Genomic DNA, 22,546 nt, shown 5'->3' with positions numbered 1-22,546 from the left:
TTACACCAGAGGTCAGTCTCGAGAGACTGATTCCCTTAGTAGATTATTTAGCAGTGTGGAAACTACTGCCAAATGTATCTCAATGGGTCCTGCATACAGTAGATAAAGGCCACCGTATTCAGTTCGGCTCTGCACTGCCGAGATTCAACGGGGTCATTCCGACGATAGTCGGCCCCAGGCAGGGTCTGGTTATGGAACAGGAAGTGAAAACCCTATTAGAGAAGGAGGCCATCGAGGTGGTCCCTCCTCAAGACAGGGAGTCCGGGTTCTACAGCCGATATTCCATAGTTCCAAAGAAGGATGGGGGCTTGCGTCCGATTATAGACTTGAGGGTCTTAAATCGTTCAGTTATGAGATTGAAGTTCAAAATGCTCATAATCAAGCATGTTGTAGCTCAGATCAGATCCGAGGACTGGTTTGTCACAATAGATCTCAAAGATGCATACTTCCACACATCCATCCTTCCACAACACAGGAAGTTTCTGAGGTTCGCTTTCTGGGGCGAAGCCTACCAATATTGAGTACTTCCCTTCGGCCTTGCAGTCTCACCACACACGTTCACAAAATGTGTAGATGCGGCTCTGGTTCCCCTGCGCATGCAGGGCATCCGCATTCTCAACTATATCGATGATTGGTTGATCCTAGCTCAGTCAGAGCAGGTTGCGGCTCGGCATCGAGATGTCATTCTCGCACATATGGGGGAGCTGGGTTTGAGACTGAATGCCAAGAAGAGTGTATTTTCTCCGCTTCAGAGAACCACCTATCTAGGCGTAGTATGGGATTCGACCACGATGCAGGCACGATTATCCCCTAATCGTATCGAGTCGATCCTCATCTCAGTCAAGAGAGTCAGTGAAGGCCAGCCACTCACTGTCAAACAATTTCAAAGATTGTTGGGTCTGATGGCAGCTGCGTCCAACGTGATACCTCTTGGCCTGCTGTACATGAGACCCCTACAGTGGTGGCTCAAGACCAAGGGACTTTCCCTGAGGGGCAATCCACTTTACACCATCAAGGTCACGCGGCGCTGCCTTCGTGCTTTAGACACGTGGAAGAAACTTGAATCTTGAATCGGGGCCCGGTGCTGGGATCTCCTTGTCGCCGTGTAATTCTAGCGACGGATGCATCCCTCACTGGCTGAGGTGCAGTCATGATTGGCCACCCTGCCCGTGGTCTGTGGAGCGGTCGCCATCTGACATGGCATATCAATTGTCTAGAAATGCTAGCAGTATATCGTGCACTGAAGCACTTCCTCCCAGACCTAAGGGGTCACCATGTGTTGGTGTGCACCAACAACACACCGGTGGTCTCTTACATCAACCACCAGGGAGGTCTGCATTCGCGCCCCTTCTACAAGCTGGCGCACCAGATCCTTGTGTGGTCCCAGAGCAAACTCCTCTCATTAAGAGCAGTATATATTCCTGGGAAACTAAATAAGGGAGCAGACATACTGTCGATTCAGGGGCCGACACCCGGGGAATGGAGGCTTCACCTCCAGGTGGTGAAGCAGATATGGAGAGTTTTTGGCAGGGCTCAAGTAGACCTTTTTTTGACCGGGCCGAGTATGGTTCCTAGACCTGGTCTCGCTCCTCGACGGCTCTCCATGGGAGATACCGATCAGGACAGACCTACTCTCACAGGCGCAGGGCACAATAATTCACCCTCGCCCGGATTTGTGGAAGCTGTGGGTGTGGCCCCTGAGGGGGCACAACTATTAGCAGCTGGTCTCTCAACCGAGGTTGCTGAGACCCTCCTCCAATCCAGAGCTCCCTCAACAAGGAAACTGTACGCCCTGGGGTGGAAACTCTTCACCTCATGGTGCAGAGACCGCCAGCTAGATCCAGCAAACTGCCCAGTTGGTACAGTTCTGGAGTTTCTACAGGCCAGGCTCTCTGCAGGGTTGGCCCACTCCACGCTGAAGGTTTACGTGGTGGCCATTGCGGCCTACCACACCCTTCTCGATGGCCAGTCTTTGGGAAGACACCCCTTAGTTACACGTTTCCTCCACGGTGCGCTGAGGCTGAGACCTCCAGTACGGTCCCGTGTTCCCCCCTGGGACTTGGGTGTGGTGTTAGAGGCTCTTTGCAAATCTCCATTCAAACCGATTCAAGATATCACGCAGACATCTGACACTTAAAACCACCTTTCTGTTGGCCATTACCTCTCTGAGGAGAGTAGGAGATTTACAGGCCCTCTCAGTGGCCCCTACCTATCTTGTTTTTGCACCTGGCATGACCAAAGTGTTCTTATACCCTCGAGCGGGATATGTTCCTAAGGTGCCCTCTATCACACCACAACCTGTAGTGCTGCAGGCCTTCTGTCCTCCTCCCTTTCGGGAGCCCGACCAAGAGAAGCTAAATTGTGTGTGTCCAGCTCAAGCGCTGGATGCATACGTCCACAGAGCTGCCCTGTGGAGAAAAACGGACCAATTGCTTGTATGCTGCGGTCCCCCCAAGAGGGGTTTTCTGCTTCTAAGCAGATTATTAGTCTTATTAGACTATCAACACCACTTTGAGTCCTCTGGTCGTCCCCTGCTGTCGGGAGCCAAGGCTCACTCTACACGGGGTATGGCGGCCTCCAAGACCTTTCTAGCAGGTGTGTCCATGCTGGACATCTGCATCAACACCTGCTGCGGGGTGGTCCACGCCTCCTACTTTTGCAAGATTCTATGGCTTAGACATGCCAGTCACTCCAGGCACTTCAGTCCTCTCGTCCTAAGCTGTGCTCTTCGGATACACACTAGGCAGGGGTTTGGTAGTCTGGTAGCGTTGGTACTTGTTCCCCAAAGCGTTTTCGACGCAGCTCGAGTTCCTGAAAAGGAACGTCTCTGGGTTGCGTATGTAACCCTAGTTCCTCGAGGGAACGAGACGCTGCGTCTCGAGGCCATATCCCCGGCACCCCTGCCGCCGCTTGCTGGTACTCGAAGCTGAAGCCAGCTGCGCAGCTTGTGCCTTTATAGCTTCCTGGTCGCTTACGTCACCCCGCCCGCGACGTCACGCTCTTCTATAAAACAGATTGGATATGATATTCAGAGTCGCTCACTCTAAACAAGTTCCCCAAAGCGTTTTGACGCAGCGTCTCGTTCCCTCAAGGAACTAGGGTTACATACGCAACCCAGAGACATTTTCTTTATTTTCATGACTATGAAAATTTTAGATTCACACTGAAGGCATCAAAACTATGAATTAACACATGTGGAATTATATATGGAATTATATATATGGAATTATATACATAACAAAAAAGTGTGAAACAACTGAAAATATGTCATATTCTAGGTTCTTCAAAGTAGCCATCTTTTGCTTTGATTACTGCTTTGCACACTCTTGGCATTCTCTTGATGAGCTTCAAGGGGTAGTCACCTGAAATGGTCTTCCAACAGTCTTGAAGGAGTTCAGAGAGAGATGCTTAGCACTTGTTGGCCCTTTAGCATTCTGTCTGCGGTCCAGCTCACCCCAAACCATCTCGATTGGGTTCAGGTCCGGTGACTGTGGAGGCCAGGTCATCTGGCGCAGCACCCCATCAGTCTCCTTCTTGGTCAAATAGCCCTTGATGCCTTCATTGTGACTCTACAAATTTCATAGTCATGAAAATAAAGAAAACTCTTTGAATGAGAAAGTGTGTCCAAACTTTTGGTCTGTACTGTATAAATGTGTACCTATACATAAAGTACAAAATACTAACTATACGAATGCTTCAAAATGAATTTGAGAAGTGCAAAACAGCTCCCTCTGTGTCAGGTTAAATTCTACAGATGGTCAAATGCACCCCAGGAGAAACATTCTGAACAGTGATTATAAACAATTGGTTTGTTTCTCAGAGTCTGGGGACCCATGGACAGGTTTTGTTTTCCAAGCCAACTAAATCTAATTGAGCCAAAGAAGAGCTTAATAGGTGCTTAAATCAGGTTTGCAAGCAGTAAACATGAACTAAATAACATGTCTTGTACCTGTAGGACACACTCTGACCACAGAGTGACAAGAGATTTAGCTGCATTTGGGTAGTTGCATAAACAATTTTAGATGCTTTTAGATTATTTCTTGTAATTCACCAGGGCTATTCCCAGTTTCCCATTCATAGTTTCAAATTATGTATTATCTGTTTGAGCAAAAATGAGGTTGTATTTTAAGTTGTTTCCACTGTTCAAAAATGTGTGTGTTCCCTCCGGTGCCTCCATGTCATGCTAAAGATTCCACACTCCACACAAACACTTGGGTATGCACTTATTAGCTCACATTTATCTAGGTTAAAAAGAGGCAAAGTTCACTGTAAAAAATAATTCTGTGGCTTAGTAAATATTACAGAATTTTTTAACTTTATTAACCCTCTGGAGTCTAAGGGTATTTTTGGGGCCTGGAGAAGTTTTGTCATGCCCTGACATTTGTGCTTTTTTCAGTTTCTTATAAATATCTAAATGGGTAAAGACTAATCTCACTAATCAGCACAAACTGGGCTGTAATAATATGTGAAATGCATGTATGTACATGATTGTGTTTTTGAGAAAAAAAATATTATGCGTGGTTAGTGAAAAACTAAAAATGTTAAAACGCTTGAATAAGGCAAAAAAACACATAAAGAACAATGGTTCCCGGGATTTTTGAGAACTGGAGCTTGTAGCCTAGAAATTTTTTTTCTAAATGATGTGAAAATCATCTTGTTTACTCACTCACAGAAAACAATATATTGATTTAAATTTTCTAAGACACTTTTTGTTGGTAAAAGTCATATGCGAGTAGGCGTCAACTACCATGAATATCATTGTGATTTACACCTGAGAAGACAAAGGCCTGCATAATGAGCTGCATAATGAGCCATTCAGTCATCTGTGCCACTGTGAGTGTGGAGTTACAAGAGAGAATGTGAGAACAAAATAAATCTATATAATTTTATGTTTGTAGTTTATTAAGAATATATTTAATTATCCCACAACATAATTTAATATCCACTTGGGGGAGCAGTTAAACAGTTTATTAGAAACAATCAAAGCTGACTTTCAATCAAATTGTTTGGCATGCTTACTCCAGTCACGCAATCCTTCAGAAATCCTTTTAACAATCTTATTTTCTACAAAAAAAAAAAAAAAAACATTTGTTGTTATTATTATCATCATTATTATTAATGTTGAAAAGAGCTGAGAATATTTTTCTGGGTTTTTAGGGGGAATAAATTGAAAGAAAAGCATTGTTTTTACATTTGTTACAGTTATCTATTTGTTACATTTATATTATTTACATCAAGCTTTTGAAGGGTATAGTGTTGTATATTGTTATTGAAACTTCATAATGTTTCACTTGATTATACATTTAGTCAGGAATTATAGTTTGGAAAAAGTCTAACTAATAAAATCTCTGAATATCATGTACTTGATTGTTTGAGTTAAACATACCAAAATAATTGAGTAAAAATCCAACAGTTCATTTTATCTCAAATTTACAGATATATTTAAGTTGTTTTCAATAAAATTATTTAGTATTTGACTAACCAATTATTTCTTTATAATATACTTAATATATTTGTGAAAGTTCTATCAAAATATTTGAGAATGTTGAATTAAACCGATCTGTTTCAAGAAACAAAAATATTACTTAATTCAAATCAATATTATTAATATATTTAACACACTCTTAAAATTTGAGTAAGTTTACTCAATTAAAACAATGCACCCCTCCCCCACCCTCTGACGTGACGACAACTCGACGGTTGGTTGAGTCAGTGAGCGTGGGCAGTTTGAACTCTCCAGTCTCCAGACAACAGCTCTCTTCTCATCGTCGCAGATTTGGTGCATTTCCTCAGTGAAATTCAGGTTTGTGTATGTTTTATTTTATCTATAAAATCTTTACTGTGCTTTAAATCATATTTAATGCAAAACAACATACAGAGGCGTAATTCGACACCTAAACGAGAGTCGCGCCTGTCTTTTTGCATGATTGAAACGCTTTGCATAAACACATGACTTCATTCCTAATGATAATAAAAATAATTATTATCATTTGGATGATAAAATGTCCTCAGAACTGTCACTGTTTGTTTATTGGCAGGTTATGTCAGTCACTCGCAGTATCTATCGGCTGTGAGTAAAACGCAGGACGGCGGTATGAAGTTCAAAATTCACCCACAGAGGCGAGTCCGTCTCCGGCACGAGGACCAGCGATGATCCGGTGGATATTGTGTTGATTTGATTACACTTGAATTAGGCTACCTGAATTTTTTAATATTTAATTTTTACTTATAAAATGTTTGTTAAATGAGTTTAAATGTAGGCAATATTGTATACAGTGTAAAACGTGCTGTATTGCTGTACTCATTGACAATAAAGACCAATGTCATGTATACTGGTAGTTGTGTGGAGTACTATTTTACAAAGGTTTAGAGAAAATAAAAAGTTAATATTACTCATTAATAAAAACAGTTAATATTACTCATAAATATTGTTTTTAAATGTTTAAATGTTCAATTATAGTTAGAATTTCCTGTCCGATATACCATAATTAGCTCAATGACCAGCTGTTAAAATTCTTTTTTTTTTTTCAATGTTAGTTGACTAAGCCTTTTCTTGTCGAGAAAAAATAAAATAAAATTAAATATTGTTGATTCCTATTTTAACCATCCCTATGTGTTGTGAATACACATACAGAATGAGAGATCTTTTATTTCCGACTCTCCATATGACCTACAGCTTGCTCTATTATTTTTCTATTCTGTCTGTTTTCTTTTTATTTATTATATAATAATAATAAAAAAAAAACTTTGCTATGTGTACTGTTAATCTAAAAGAGACTTGTTATAACACTTGCATATCATTGCTCTCTTGTTGATTTTGATTGCTCCCATTGTCCTCATTTGTCGCTTTGGATAAAAGTGTCTGCTAAATGACTAAATGTAATGTAATTTAATGTAATATCAGAGCATATGAAACATATCCCCCAGTTGCGCTCAAACTGAGGACAGTTTAGAAAGATGCCACCTGTAATCTTTATACAAACAGAAAGTGCACTCATTAGTGCATGACACTAGCTACCTCTTCCCTGTCCCTCTGTCACTATGGTAATATCATAACTGAGCAGTATCTCTGTCTGACAGGTACATATGGCTTGAGACGGAGACAGATTCTGGAGATGACTGATGGGGAGAGGGAAAGAGAGAGACAGATGCCAGGGTGTGTCAGTCCACACCATGAGATCCAATCAAACTCAATCACCCGGCTCAGCACCGCTACCATCTGACTGTTAACATGAATACTCAAACAAACAACTTATGCATCCATGCCCACCTGAATGTTAAATCTGGTTTATCTAAGTCTCATTTTTAGTCTGGACAATACACCAGAGGAAAACAGAAAAGCTCAATTGGAAACTTTATCTGGCTGATTTAACGGAGTCACACACACAAACCATGAATATTCTACACCTTGGTGGAAGGTTTTTTTTTTTTGTTATGAAACCTATTAGATATTTAGACAAAATTGCTAGCAGGTATTATAGCTGATTTAAATCTTATCAAATGTCTGTCAGAATGATATTCAATTTACTGTAGTGACAAACTGTATTTAATTATGAACTAATGAACAAAACTATTATTTAGCTTTAAGGTTTTAAACGTCCATACAATTGTCAGAACCAAGTATAAACATCACTTGAGCATTTAGTATTTTTTTATATATTATATATATATATATATATATATATATATATATATTTAAAAAAAAATGTATGCAATGTATTCATGTGTGTTTACATTTGGAATCAGGGTTGAATACTTCTATTTTTTTTTTTTTTTTTTTAAATAAAAGATGTGTTATTTATATTTTTCATACATATACTGTACGTATATTCATGGGAAACCTCAAACCAAATTTGTTCCTAAAGCAGTCTGTCCCTACTAGGTGACGGCCTCATTTAAATTACATTTGGAGGCCTGTTAGCCATTCCAACATAAAAACGTATTTTTATTATTTATTTATTTATTTTTATATTATCTTCGTAATTTCATAATTAATATAATGTTTACTGATCTTACGCATATAACATTTATAGAAAAGTACCTGCTTTCACAGACTACAGTATATGCTGACAAATAAAAAAAATATACATGATAATATAAAACATATGATAAAATATAGATATGAAAATATAGAATATATGACAAATACTGTATATGATACTATAATCCAATAAATATGACTTTCAAGCCTTATTTTATAACCTATTTGTGAACGTGTCAAATGAGTTTCACAAGTTACTTAAAAGTGCTCTTGTCATGTGTCATACACAGCAAAATCAAAAGTGTTAGATTTTCAGTGTTAGAGTTGAGAGTAAAAATGTAGAGTCGTTTCAACTCTTTTTAAATCTAATTTAACTACAAGACAGTTATTTCTCAAAAAGAGTTGGTGTTGTCACTGAGAGTTAAATGTCATATAGATGGTTTAACTCTACAGTGTTGATTTAAACTCAAAAGCTAGTGTTACCGCCTGAGGTCTATCATTTCCGTTACTTGCCTGCAGTGAGGCGGGAAACCAGACAGCTTTTTTTTCACTCGACTGGATCGGACTGGACACGCTCGGAGCATTCACAAGTAAATAAATTTAAACCAGTAACTTATGTTTATTTAATTATATTTGAAGTGGTGGACTTATTTTTTTCGACAGGTAACATTAAGTTAGCTAATGCTTAATATTCTAGTTAGTTTGATAGTGCTAGCTAATCAGTTCACCATGCAACAGTTATTACCACGCTCAAAAGGATAACTTATGTGTACAATTTCACGTAACGCTCAATGTATGGAACAAATACAGTGAGAATTTTCTTATTTCTTATTTTCTTAACGTTAACTTTTCTGGCTTTGGGTGGGTAAAATGAGCGCGGCGCAGTAGACGTGAATACGCCTCATTCGTGCGTCGACACACAGGAAAAAAATCACCTCTCTTGGAAAAGGATTAGTGAGGAGATTGTACAACCTGGTAAGTTGTAAGATGTACAAATTTCACTTTTGAGTCACGTTATTGACCTAACGTTACTAACCAGCTAGAAAGCTGCCGTGCTGCAATTTTACAAATATTTTCACGCTAATATACATAAATATCTTGTAAAAAGATGGCCCCCAACGGATTTCGCCTCCGTTCTTTTTGACGCGCGAATGGATTCAAATTATTTAGACAAGGCAGGTGGGAATTTGACGCGCGTCTGGTGTGACTGTGAACGCACAGTCATGGAGGTTGGCTCGCTTGTTTCTTTTCCATGGACAGTTTATCTGTGCTTGCTGCCCAGGTTTAAAAAGTGTGCATGCTTGCTGTATAGCAAGATGTTGCGTACAGGGCATTGTGCAATTTGGAATAATTTTGTGTGGATATAAGCATCCACCTTCATTTTTTAAGAATACCGTTTAGGCTTCCTTTATCATGTTTCATGTGAACCTTTATGATTGTTGATATTGCGTCACTATTTTCTAATGAAATCGTGTAAATAAGTGTACGGATTTATTTTAAGGTTAGTCACATTTCCGAGGGAAATGTTATGAAATGTTAATGTAAACGTTATGTTAACTCGCCTCTCTCGATTAGCTTTACCTCCTCTGTGTTAGTGCTTGTCACGGTAACGTGCACATTTTCTCATTCATTACGTTTCTGAATGTATTTTTTTTTTCTTTACAGCACATCATGTTGGTCAAAGTGAGATTTGGTGAAACTCAGAAGTATGTTAAAGTTGCCCAAACTGAAGAGGGCTATGAAGACTACAATACATTTCTTCAGAAAGGTTTTCATCACTTCATTATATTGAAGTCATCAGTTTCTAAAATGTATTTTCCATTTACAATGGGACTGTAATCTGGTTATATTGCCCCAGCCACCAAGTTGTGTTTATTGTGTTGGGCAGTAATAATTTCTTGTCAAGCTGTCCAAATATAGAATCTAAAATGCAGAAAAAGAAAAACACCTGACACTGCTCAGAATGCTACAATTGTTAACATTTTTTAATACTACTAATAATGGGAAATGCACTGTTTTTCTTTATTTTCCTAAATCTAATATTCTCTCAGTCATAGAAAAGTTAGGTCTTCCATTGCAGACCGAGCTGCATGTCACAGATGAATCTGGGACAGAAGTGGATGCGGATGTGTATGAGGAGCTTTTAAAAGCAGGGAATCTTATCATTCATGTGTCCACAGAAAAGTCTACAGGTAAGACTTTGCTCCGTTAGAGTGTTAGTTTTTCAAAGTTCAATTAAAGCTGAACTAGCCTGTTGTGCCCTAATATGCTAGACCGTTTGGTTGTCAAGCCTAAAATAAGTTGTTAGAGGTTCTTGAGCTTGTATGTTTCTTTTAAATGTCTTGCAGTTGTGCTTAATCAAGATCTCTCACATTCTTCGTCAGAGTTGCTTGTGTCCGACACGTCATCCTCTGTGGCGTCTGATTCATCAGATGCAACAGTGATTCTTGATAGAAACAATGTATATAAAAGAACCCACATTGAGCGGGAATCAGCAAATGAGGTATTGTGGAATTTCAGTAATAAATTAAGTTAGTTATTAATCCTCAAACACAAAGATTCTGTAGAAGAGCTGTGGTTTTATTGCAGGAATGTCTAACATGATGACTACCTTTGTGATTCTTCTTCATGTTTTAGATGGTGAGAAACGTTCTCCAGTCTAAGCCGGGGGGAGAAAAAATCTTGCACGAGTATGACAAAACAAAGACATTGACGGATGCTACACGGCGACAAATGGTAAACCTCCTGGTTGCAGACATGATGGAAGTACATGGGTAAGTATACCATGTTGGTAACACTTTATTTGAAGGGGTGTGCATAAGACTGACATCACCTTCATAATCATGACATGTCACATGTCATGAGGTTTTATGCATGTTTATGACAACTGTCATTAAGTATCATTCACTCAATTATGACATTTTTAATGCAAATATGTCATAACAAAGACATCTCAAACAATGTCATATTTGCATTAAAAATGTAATAATTGAGCTAATGACACTTAATGACAGTTGTCATAAACACACCCCTTCAAGTAAAGTTATACCGTTTTGTTTGATAGGCATTAAGTCCATATTTTTATCCCTTTTGAAGGGGGAAAAAGCTTGAACAATAATATTTTCTACTTTTAAAGGAGAATACCACCAACCCATGTGCGAACAAAATATGCTGTTGGCATCACCACTCTATTTCCTAACCTTAGTGATCCATACTCTGGAAACGGATATGTAAGTTTTTTTTTAATTAATGGCTTATATTGCAATATATGAAGAATGTGAGAATGTGTATGTTCTTAATTTCTTCTAATGTTGCCATGTGGTGATGTGACCCCTGTGTTGCATTCTTTTGTTCTTTTTGGGTTTTACAGGAACTCTACTATGATGCAGAAAGTGGGTCTGGCTACTTGGCCTGGAGGATAAAGACCGTCCAGCGCAACACTGCAGTTCAATCTCGGAGATGCTCCACCAGCACTACGTATGGTCCAAAGAGCAAGAGGGATTTTCTCCTGGCTGACAAGCAACTGTTCGGCGAGGAATGCCGTGAGGCAATATCCTTATTGAAACATTCAACTGATGTGTCAGTTGTCAAAGATAAGATGATGGCAACATTTCAATACCGCCAGACGCTAGTTCAGGACCAGCAAAACTCTGCAACAGTCTTGGATGTGTTCCCGCGGTTTCTCGACATCCCCGGCTTGGTAAGAAAGACATACCTTTTTTTGATCAGCGTATTTTTGAAGTGAACAATTATGACTCAATATTTTTTCAGTATCAAGGACTTAAGGTGTTTCTTCTGTAGATTGACCAAGATTTCACCATGATGTTTGGAGAAGAGGTTTCTGGCAGATTTTTGGCAAAATGGCCGACGTACTTCAAACCCAGGCTCCTGGCAGACTGCAAGAACCGGACTTCTAATGAGCATGTTGAAGAACTCTTGTCTGCGCAGCAAAACTCAAATGAGTCTGGTAAGTGTGCCTCATTCTGCCTTTAAAACATTTACACAACAGATTCTTATCTTCTTACCTTAAGTATTGTCTTTGGCATAATCTGTCATTTTTTTAGTAATATTTTAAGATAGAAATGTTTCGGAACATCTTACACTTAATTCTACTTTGCTCCTAGGCTGGGACAGTGACCTGTCAAGCGTTCTACTGCTGGTTCACCTGCTCCCCCCTACGTCAAAAGGCCACAAGAAGAGTGCTAAGATTAGCTCATATCAAGCTGTCAACCATGTGGCGAGATATCTTAAGGTATTTTGTGTTTAATGTTTTTCATCCACTTGTTCTCATACTGCCGTTGCTTGTGTTGCATAACTTAAATTAATATTTTCTGTCTCTGTGTTTGTCACAGATTGGAGCCAGTGTTGAGGCCTTCCTAGGGAGCTTGGAACCAGGACAGCCCTTCCTCCTCTGTGTTGGTGAACAGAAGAACAACATTCAGAGGTTCTATGTCATCATTGACAAGAAGGCCATCCCTTGCAAGGCGCAAACATCCCTGGCAGCTTTCGATGAGCTTTTCAAGGCACACTTCATCTTCAGTGTTAACTACCATGAATCCCTCAACAGCTTCTACACATTCATCCAAACCACAGTGTTTAACATCAACTTGGGAAGTACCAAGGAAAGTCCCAGAGTAAAGGAACTCAGAGCAAGGCTGTTTCACACTAATATTTGAGCTGATACACGTCCTTGTTTGCAAATATGCTGATATGTTTTATTTGTAAGGCACACCAGAAAAGTTCTGCATTGCTTTGTCAGCATTTGAGACTTTACCATGGATTATATCCAGGAAAGACATTACGTTTGAAATGTGGACAACCGGGATGTTCTTTATCATTTTGTACATATTCAGGGTTCAAAAAACACCTTTTTCGTTTGCACAAGGACACTTGTTCACCAAATAAACACCTCGTTCGTTTGCACAGGGCCACTTGTTCACCAAATACTATTGACAATGTGGACGCTCAAAGTGAAGGTGATGAGCCTTCAAGTTCTCAGGCATTCTGTACAGACACTCCAGTAACTAGCCGGACCTCTGTTGACAAGCATCATTTGTTAAACCTGTGTGGATCTGTTGTAGCACAATTGCAAGCATCAGGTGTTGCTGAGAGCACTGTCCAAGCAATGGTAGGCTCAATGGAAGAGCTTGTAAATGACATTCATGAGCAAACAAGAGAAGCTTTTCTCAGCTGTACTTCTTCAGAGATTCAAGCAACCGATTTGGAAGAAAAGGTGGAAAATTGTTTTGATCAATTGGAAAATCCTTTCTCTGTCTTAAATACAGCAGCCAAACGACAGAAGTTCTTCGAGGAAAAGTGGGAAATAGTTGAACCTGTAGAGTATGTTCTTGGGGTGCGTTTTGATTTGCGAAGAGATCGGACAACAGGAGTTTACAATCAGATCCCTGTAACAGATAAATTTGTGTATGTACCCATCTTGGGAACCCTGAAATCTATGTTTAAGAATAGTGAATTATGTGAAAGTTTCCTGCAGGTCAAGCAACATCAAGAAGGTGTTTATAAAGATATATGTGATGGTTCATACTTCAAAAGTAATGATTTGTTTTCCCAGCAAAAACATGCTCTACAGATTCAGCTTTATTACGATGATTTTGAGACGGCAAATCCCTTGGGTTCAAAGAAAGGGATACACAAGCTTGGTTGCATTTACTTTATATTGAGGAACCTGCCCCCAAAATGTAATTCTGTTCTGATGAATATTCATGTTGTGGCACTTTTTCATTCACAAGACCTGAGGAAATATGGTTTTGATGAAATACTAAAGCCTCTCATTGATGATGTTAAAACACTAGAAATGGAAGGAATAGAGGTACCTTTCTCAGACTCACCATTGCGAGGGACTGTTATTCAAGTAACAGGTGATAATCTAGGTTTGCACGGATTGTTTGGTTTGATTGAATCCTTCAGTGCAACATATTTCTGTAGATTTTGTTTAACTACAAAGGAAGAGTTACAATCTGTCTTCACTGAAGATAACCCTTGCTTGATTTTCCGTACAAAAGAAATGCATGCAGAACATTGTGCATCTCTACAGGAAAATCCAATGTTGGCATCAACATTTGGTGTCAAGAAGACATGCTTGCTCAATACACTATGTTTTTACCACATCTCTGATAACTATGCAGTTGACATCATGCATGATTTACTTGAAGGTGTAGTGCAGTACGAATTGAAACTAGTATTTCAATACCTGGTCAATAACAAGAATCTGTCTTTAGAAACATTGTCACAGAGGATCCAAAGTTTCAACTACGGTTATATTGAGCGAAAAAACAGGCCAAGTGGGTTGAAAATGGATGAGGGTAGTAAAGATCTTGGATTGAATGCAATTCAGTCGTGGTGTCTTGTGCGAAATGCTCCACTGATTTTTGGTGATGTAATTGAAAGAAATAACGGTCACTGGAACTTGCTCCTCCTCTTGATTCAGATAGTGAATATAGTGTTTTCACCAGTTGTTACTAATGGTTTGACGTATTATTTGAAGCATTTGATTAATGATCACCACAAGCTGTTCAGATCCTTGTTTCCTGACAGAAGATTAATTCCAAAGCATCATTTTATGATCCATTATCCAAGGTGCATTCGTAAAATAGGTCCACTTCTTCATGTATGGTGCATGAGGTTTGAGGCCAAACATAATGTTTTTAAACGTTCTGTTAAAAATTTCAAAAATATCACAAAAACCTTGGTAAAACAACACCAGAGACAGTTAGCTTATCACTGGGAGAATTTTAATTTTCAGAGATTTGAGTTTGGTCCAGTGAGGAAAGAAATGATCGATAACTTGGAGGGTGGTGAGAATTTAAGTGCTAAGTTTCATGTGAATGCATTTTCTGATGTGTCAACTACTAATTGGGTGAAAAACTTTGGAACTGAGTATCAAATTGGTATGTTTGTTTGTATTACAACAGATATGGAAATTCCTATGTTCAGAAAGATCACAAATATCATTATTAATGAAGATCAAGCTTTTATTTTGACATGCAGAGTTGACACACTTTATTTTGATGACCACTTTAATGCATATTGTATTGAGGAGAGAGCTGATTCCTTTTCTGTTATTTCTATTGATGAGTTGATTTATTACAGACCGTATGACAAACAGTTTTCTAATGAGATGGATGAAAAAACATATGTAGTGCCACATTGCCATTTTGTGTGACCTGTGCTAGAGGATTGGTTGTCCATTGTTAATGTAAAGCCAATGCTTTGTTGTGGATGGTGTGCTTTATTTAATATACAGTTTCACTTGAACTACAATCTCCCTGTTTTTGTCTTTTTTGTAAATTATTTTAATGAGTTGCGTTGGGGGGAGGGGGAGGGGGTAAATTGATTCCTAATAGTATTACAAATCACAAATTAGAAAAGAGTTGCATTTTATGTTAAACTTTACAACCTATGTAGTGTTAATATGGCAACAACTCTGTAGTGTTGAAAGAAAAACACACATTTGGTGTTAAATTTTGACACTACGCACTGGTGTTGGGTAAATTCAACACTAACCAGCGTTGACTAGTGTTAAATGTTAACTTTTTAGAGAGTTGCTGCAACTCTGTCATAGTGTTAAATATTTAACACTTTGAAAAGTGTAGTTTTAACTCGATCTAGTGTGGACCAATATAGACACTTTTAAAGTGTTGAATTTAACTCTGTAGGTGTTGAATTAGCACTGCTGATTTTGCTGTGTACATGATTTGGTTCTCAAATTGTGAACTACATTCAGAATATTGCAGTAACGACTAGATTTTTACACTGGGCAAAACTTGCTCTTGCTCAAAATCTCTCTGATCTTAAGGTCTCTAGACATGGCTCGAGTCCCTCCTTCAATCACACATAGCAAACGATCTTGGCACGAATGTGGCCTCAAGCTGCAGTGCTGGCCTGCTGTCAGGAATGGCATGTACCTTTTCAGCCAGAGCTTGAGCATGTGTGGCAATGATAGCACAGTGTGGATCACGGCAAACAATGGCTGCAGTTCACATTTAGACATGCATTTGCAAACTTCCTTAGTCCGGGAAGAAAAAAATAGTTTGTTAAATAAAATCGTTTACCGTGGATTAAAGGTTTTGTTAGCAGAGTTAACGGTGGTCCAAACAAGCAAACTTGTGCCACAACGAAGAGGCCACTAAATTATTAGAGTCCTCTAAAAGACATCTTATATCTTATATCTCCAAGATCTCCTTTTTTTGGTAGGAGGGTCAACACAGCTCTTCTGCAACTTTAAAGCAGCTTACCCCTTGCCAGACTTATATTCAACACTTCCAGGAGATCCTATCCTATTGTTGACCAACAAGACTTGTAAAAGTCCACTGGTAAACCATCGATGCCTGGTGTTTTACTGGACACCATTCCTCAAAGTGCTTTCTGTAGCTCACTCATACTCAGAGGACCAGAAATGTCAGTGTTGATGCTTTCAGGCACCTGAGGTAAGTTTTCAAAGAAAAACTCACCCTCATTGTCTTTCTCTACAGCAACCTCACTTTCATATAAAAATTCTGTGGGATGTAAAGCGGTGAGATTTTTTCACCCATTTTATCATCCACCAGTCAAAAACAAACAAACAAACAGACAAAAAAATTATCTAGAAAAGTAAGCACATATCCACATAATTTGAGGTATCATTCAAGTCCATGTAGGGCACATTTAGAACAAATCCCCAAAACAGCAATAGCATACAATAACAACCTTATTAAACACATCAATTAATGCAACCAAGTATTATAGTATACTGTGACAGATTGAAAATGAACATGTACATTTAAATGCATAAGTCTGTGTACACTGTGATATATAATTATATATAATAAAATATAAATATATTCACTATTTACAATACTTAGAAAAGTCTATAAAATATAAATGTTACTTTCTAGTTATACTTAGTTAGTTATACTTAGTTAATCTGTGATCAGTTTATGGGCTCGATAAGTTGGACGATCGATTGTTCTGGTCTGCACTAGGGGGAGAGCTCGCAGTTTTTTCCATTCTACATAAAGCTTCCAGTGGAGAAACTGCGCGAGAAACTGTGTGCATTAATCTTCTCCCCCTTTTCAGGTATTAAATGTGTGATTATTAGTTTAAAATACTTTATTAGGATTAATAATATGTTTGAGAGTATAGAGACGCGATTATTATATTGATTGTGTGTCCGAAATGTTTAAAATATGTAGTTTAGAAATGCGCGAGCGCAGGACTCCATTTTGTGCGCGTTGAGAATAGCGTTAGGTCTATATAATGGCGCGAAGCTCGTGTATGTTCAATTTGTGTATTTTATGTGTAATCCTGTTTTTATAGTGCTGATTTGTCGACTTGTTTCAAAGATGTGTAGAGTAAAAGTGACTTGAGAATGTTAGGCTAAAACATCTATCTAAAATTGTACATTTACATGCTTATAACTGATTTGCCATAGAGTTAATATGCATAGATGACTAAAAAGAGTAAGATTTAAAAGAGTTGAGTCTCAGGTAACCGTTAAATGCTTTAAAATGCTTTATTGTATTTCTGTATGCACTTTATAGTGTCATGAGTCTCAAATAGCCTTTTATATAAGAGTGTACTCATGTAATGTATATGGTAAAAACTGCTGAATACTGATATGAAAGATGTCAATGAAGTTCATTTGTAATAGAAATGTTTAATTGTGTGTATACAAATGATTAATTTTGATTACATTCTACATAAAGCTTCCAGTGGAGAAACTGCGCGAGAAACTGTGTGCATTAATCTTCTCCCCCTTTTCAGGGGTACAACATTTTGGAGGCACCGCTGGGATATACTCGTCGGAGGGCAGTCGTCACATACCTGGCCGACACTTCCTGATGCAGTACATCCCCTAAAACAACCCAGCTTAACAGTGAAGAGTGGATTGAGTTCCTGCAGTAAAGGCGAGACAGAGGCAAAGAACCAGAAACCTGAGGCCACAGAGATCATCAGGTGAAACACAAAGGTCAGTCAGTCTCAAGTAAGCCCTAACTCAGTGGAAAGGCCCACTCTATTGTCAAAATGGAAACAACAGTGCTAGAGGAAATGCAAGTTGAAGTAATCGCCATGTTAAACCCACTACCCAAAGACAAGCTTCTTAGTGTTTGTGAGTTCCTGAAAATAGCAGATCAAGAGAATATTTCATCTAAATCTCGCATGTCTTTGATCTCTCATATCCTTCAACATCTCGAAGAAGACATGACGGAACTAGAAGATGGCGGCATGTCGGTACTGTTAAGCCTGAGAGATCAAATTAAAGAAGTAAATACAGTTACTGAAAAGGAGATCGCAGAAACAAGTGAAGTCACAGAAAAAGATAGATTACAAAGGGAGTTAGATGAGTTAAAAATCGCAATGAGACTAAAATTGAGTGAAATTCAACAGCTGGAAGAAGTGAACACAAAACCTAGTGTTTCCCAGCCTCAGCTTCAAATCGCTGCATACCCACAACAATTAGTGAATGCCCAACACCCCAGCCCACATTGGCGCAACGATTTAAAAATTTCTGGACAAATTGGTGACCCAGGTCAAAAAGAAAAATTAACTTTTTCAAGTTTAGCACACCAAATTGAGAACGGGTTGAGCAGAGGCTACCCAGAAGGTGAGATTGTTGATGCAGTCATTCGTGCCATTTCCCCAGGCTTACAGTTAAGAAGCTATCTAGAAGGAAAATCAAACCTGACTCTACCTACCTTAAGACGAATCCTGCGCTCTCACTTCCAAGAAAAAAGTGCAACTGAACTTTATAAGCTACTCACCTCTGAATGCCAAGGGAACAAAGAAACACCACAGAATTTCCTTATGCGTGTTCTTGACCTGCGCCAGAAAATACTGTTTGCATCTCAAGAAGCCGAATCAGGCCTCAAATATGATCCAGCATTAGTTCAAAGCATGTTCTTACATACTGTACTCACCGGTCTCCAAAGTGACAGCATAAAAGTAGACATGCAGCCCCTACTTCTGGACCCCAAAACCACTGATGAGGCTCTGTTGGAGAAATTAAACAGTGCTTGTGCTAATGAGGCAGAAAGACAAAAGAAAAAGAAAACCAATGTGCAGCACACAACTACGGTTGTCCATGCAGTTAAGTCCAGTAATGAAGTGACTGATAAGAAATCCGATGTGACTCAAAATGTGCCGAAATCATCTTTTGACGTGTTGACCGAACTTAAAGAGCTGAGAACTGATGTAGCTTCACTAAAAACACTCAATGCTGAAATAGCTCACATCAGGGAATCGTTGCAGCAACCAGCTTTTGCCTCACCACAATTTCCCATTTCTTCACAGAGAAATTCTGACAGAGAAGTTGTTCAGTGTCAAGTACAGCCCCATTGGACATCACCGGGTGCCAATCAAACAAGAGTGAACACTCAGTTTCAACCCCAGTATATGCCTCGACAATATTATGCACCGGCTCCTCGTTCACAAGCAAGAAAATGCTTCAATTGTCAGCAGCATAGAACAGAGGAACGTTGCATGCATTGTTTTCGGTGTGGCAGTGGTGAGCACTTCCAAGCCGGATGCAGAATTCGTGGCATTAGGCCTTCAAGAGAGACTCCTTTAAACGGAGACCGGTTACTTCCGCGGGACAGGGAGTAACCAGACCTACTGATCAGTCCCGGAGATGTGCAGCCTGTGGAAAGCTAGATAGGCAGATGAAGCAGTGTTCACAATGTAAAAAAATACTGTATTGTTCTAAGACCTGCCAAACTCACCATTGGGCTGAACATAAGCAAACTTGCATCAACGCAACAAAATCAATGTCAAACTTCTCTAGGACAATGAGTATTCACAACCCTTGCAGCACTCAGGTTAACCAGCATTCCCTGGTGACGTCATTAGTTGGGAGACAATGTCTCGTTGAATGTTACCTGCACGGCCAACGACTTCAAGCGCTGTGGGACACTGGCTCTCAAGTATGTGTCATTGATGAAGTGTGGAAACAGGAGTACTTACCAGAAGTACCATTGAGGGATGTGTCGGACATTCTTGAGGCTCCAAATACGTTGAACCTTGTAGCTGCCAACGGCATTAATATACCATATATTGGGTATGTTGAAGTGACATTTAGATTATCATCACAGGCATCTCACGAAGCTGAACTTGTCATTCCTATGCTCGTAGCAAGGGGTCAAAACCTCTCTCACCCTCTCATAGGTTTCAATGTGATAGAACAAATTGTGAACTCCATTGAACAAGCACAACCAAACACCGTCAACAGCAAAATACTGGAGAGAACTGTGAAAACGGCATTTCCCAGCCTAAAGAGGAGCAAAGTCCAGGCATTCATTCAACTTCTGAGTGCAGAGAGCTCATGTGAATACACAGTAAAGACCACAAAAGAGCATGTTAACGTCCCCAAACGTAGTACTGTGCAGATCTCATGCCGTGTGTATATACAGCCAGTTAAAGAGGACAGCACACTCATTTTTGAACCTGATGTGAATCACCAGTGGCCGGAGGGGCTTGAATTCACAGAAAGTCTAGTGAAGCTAAAAAAAGGGGCTTCAACAAAGATCACAATTGAGGTGTACAATGACACTGACCATGATGTTACTCTTATGGGCCAGACTTCGATCGGTACAGTACAGCTTGTCAAAAATGTCTTACCTGCTAGTATGCTTGAGGTGTCAGCAAACCCTACCTCTGTTGAAGTATGTCACATCCAGGCTACGGATCACTGTCTTGAACACACCAGCACTGATGAATGGGACCCGCCCGTCGATGTCAGTCACCTGAGTAAATACCAAAAACAGATAGTCCAGCAAATGCTAAGAGAAGAATGCCATTCATTTTCTAAGTCAGACGATGACATTGGGTGCATCAGAGATTTGCAATTGAGTATCTCACTTAAGGATGAGGAGCCAGTCAGTCGCAGTTACGTGTCTGTGCCAAAACCCTTGTATCGTGAAATGAAAGAATATTTGCATGACCTCATAGCGCAAGGATGGATTAAAAAATCCAACTCATCATATTCATCTCCAATCGTCTGCGTAAGGAAGAAAGATGGCAGCCTTCGTTTATGCATTGATTATAGAGACTTAAATCGAAAGACTCACCCAGATAGACAACCGATTCCGAGAGTGCAGGATATTATGGACAGCCTTGGGGGTAATGCTTGGTTTTCATCATTAGATCAAGGGAAGGCCTACCACCAGGGGTTCATGTCAAGAGAAAGCAAGCACCTAACGGCTTTTGTGACACCCTGGGGTCTATATGAATGGGTACGAATTCCTTTTGGGCTGATGAATGCTCCAGCGGCATTCCAGCGGTGTATGGAAGAGTGTTTAGAAGGCCTGCGAGACGAGATATGCATCCCATACCTTGATGACACCTTGGTGTTTAGTAAGACCTTTGAGAACCACGTCCAGGATGTAAAGAAAGTGCTGCAACGGCTGAAGGAACATGGCGTCAAACTCAAGCCAAAGAAGTGTGAGCTTTTCAAACCTGAAGTCCGTTACCTGGGAAGAATAGTCTCTGCAGAGGGAAGTAAAGTTGATCCTGCAGACACAGAAGCTGTCAGATCCCTGAAAGACAAACAACCAAAAAATGTCGGTGAGTTGAGGAGAATTCTTGGCCTACTTAGCTACTACAGGCAGTACATTAAAGATTTCTCTCGCATCGCTAGCCCTTTGTACGACCTGTTAAAAAACACTCCAGAAGATCATGCCCACATGAGAGACAATCAGAGAAAGTCAAAAATAAAATTGATGAAAACTGGTGTTCCATCGTGTAAGCCTATTACTTGGACTGATCAGCATCAAAACACTCTTGAGCAACTAATTGACTGTCTGCTCCAGCCCCCTGTATTAGCATTCCCTGACTTTTCACAGTCTTTTGTCCTGCATACAGATGCGTCAGCCAAAGGCTTGGGTGCAGTATTGTACCAGAATCAAAATGGAAAACTTCGTGTGATTGCCTACGGATCTCGTACTTTATCTGCTGCTGAGAAAAATTACCACCTACACTCAGGCAAGCTGGAATTTCTTGCTCTGAAGTGGTCAGTCACTGAAAAATTCCGTGATTACTTGTATTATGCCCCAACCTTTACCGTTTATAGTGACAACAATCCCCTTACATATGTCCTGTCAACTGCTAAATTGAATGCTACAGGCTGCAGGTGGGTGGCTGAATTAGCAGATTTCCACTTCACAATCAGATACCGCCCTGGCCGAGAAAATATTGACGCTGATACACTATCCAGAATGCCCCTTGACATCGGAACTGTGATGAATGAGTGTTCGGAGGAGCTGTCATCAGACGTGATAGGTGCAACAATTCAGGCAGTAGAAGTTCAAGAAGGACCCAGCATTCCATGGTCAGTCTCGACAAACTGTTCCTCATTGAAGTCTGTTCAGCAGTTCCAACCATCACCCCGTTGCCTGTAAATGAGATAAGAGAAGCTCAAATAAATGACCAAGAAATAAGTCCTGTATACCAATGCAAGTTGTCTGAATTAAAACCACAAGTGAAACAGCTCAAGACGTACAGCCTAAAAACAAAATGCCTTTTTCGTGAATGGAGAAAACTTACCATTGATAAGGATGGTGTCCTCTGCCGAAC

General features: G+C 39.7%; 1 protein-coding gene across 1 annotated transcript; it reads left to right on the top strand.

Moving 5' to 3' along the window:
• Positions 1–9,527: 9,527 nt before the first annotated feature.
• On the top strand, positions 9,528–22,371 carry LOC132128999 (uncharacterized). Its single transcript, XM_059540409.1, has 16 exons — positions 9,528–9,749; positions 10,033–10,173; positions 10,366–10,484; positions 10,619–10,755; positions 11,118–11,211; positions 11,352–11,681; positions 11,783–11,948; positions 12,106–12,233; positions 12,334–12,595; positions 12,835–12,957; positions 13,063–13,173; positions 13,267–13,321; positions 17,744–17,935; positions 21,330–21,538; positions 21,836–21,983; positions 22,104–22,371. The coding sequence occupies exons 1-16, from the start codon at positions 9,653–9,655 to the stop codon at positions 22,369–22,371; spliced, it is 2,580 nt and encodes an 859-aa protein (XP_059396392.1). The 5' UTR covers positions 9,528–9,652.
• The last annotated feature ends 175 nt before the right edge of the window (positions 22,372–22,546 follow it).

The sequence above is a fragment of the Carassius carassius genome, chromosome 46 (genome assembly GCF_963082965.1).
Source record: "Carassius carassius chromosome 46, fCarCar2.1, whole genome shotgun sequence".
Classification (NCBI taxonomy): domain Eukaryota; kingdom Metazoa; phylum Chordata; class Actinopteri; order Cypriniformes; family Cyprinidae; genus Carassius; species Carassius carassius.
Note: the sequence above shows the minus strand (reverse complement) of the source record. Positions and strands in the feature narration are given on the sequence as shown.

Excerpts from the sequence above, each read along its gene's own strand:
- LOC132128999 (XM_059540409.1), top strand. The coding sequence starts at position 9,653 with ATGTTGGTCAAAGTGAGATTTGGTGAAACTCAGAAGTATGTTAAAGTT. Across the intron at positions 9,750-10,032 it reads CAATACATTTCTTCAGAAAG|TCATAGAAAAGTTAGGTCTT; the intron begins GTTTTCATCACT and ends ATATTCTCTCAG. Across the intron at positions 12,596-12,834 it reads GTTTAACATCAACTTGGGAA|GGTTCAAAAAACACCTTTTT; the intron begins GTACCAAGGAAA and ends GTACATATTCAG.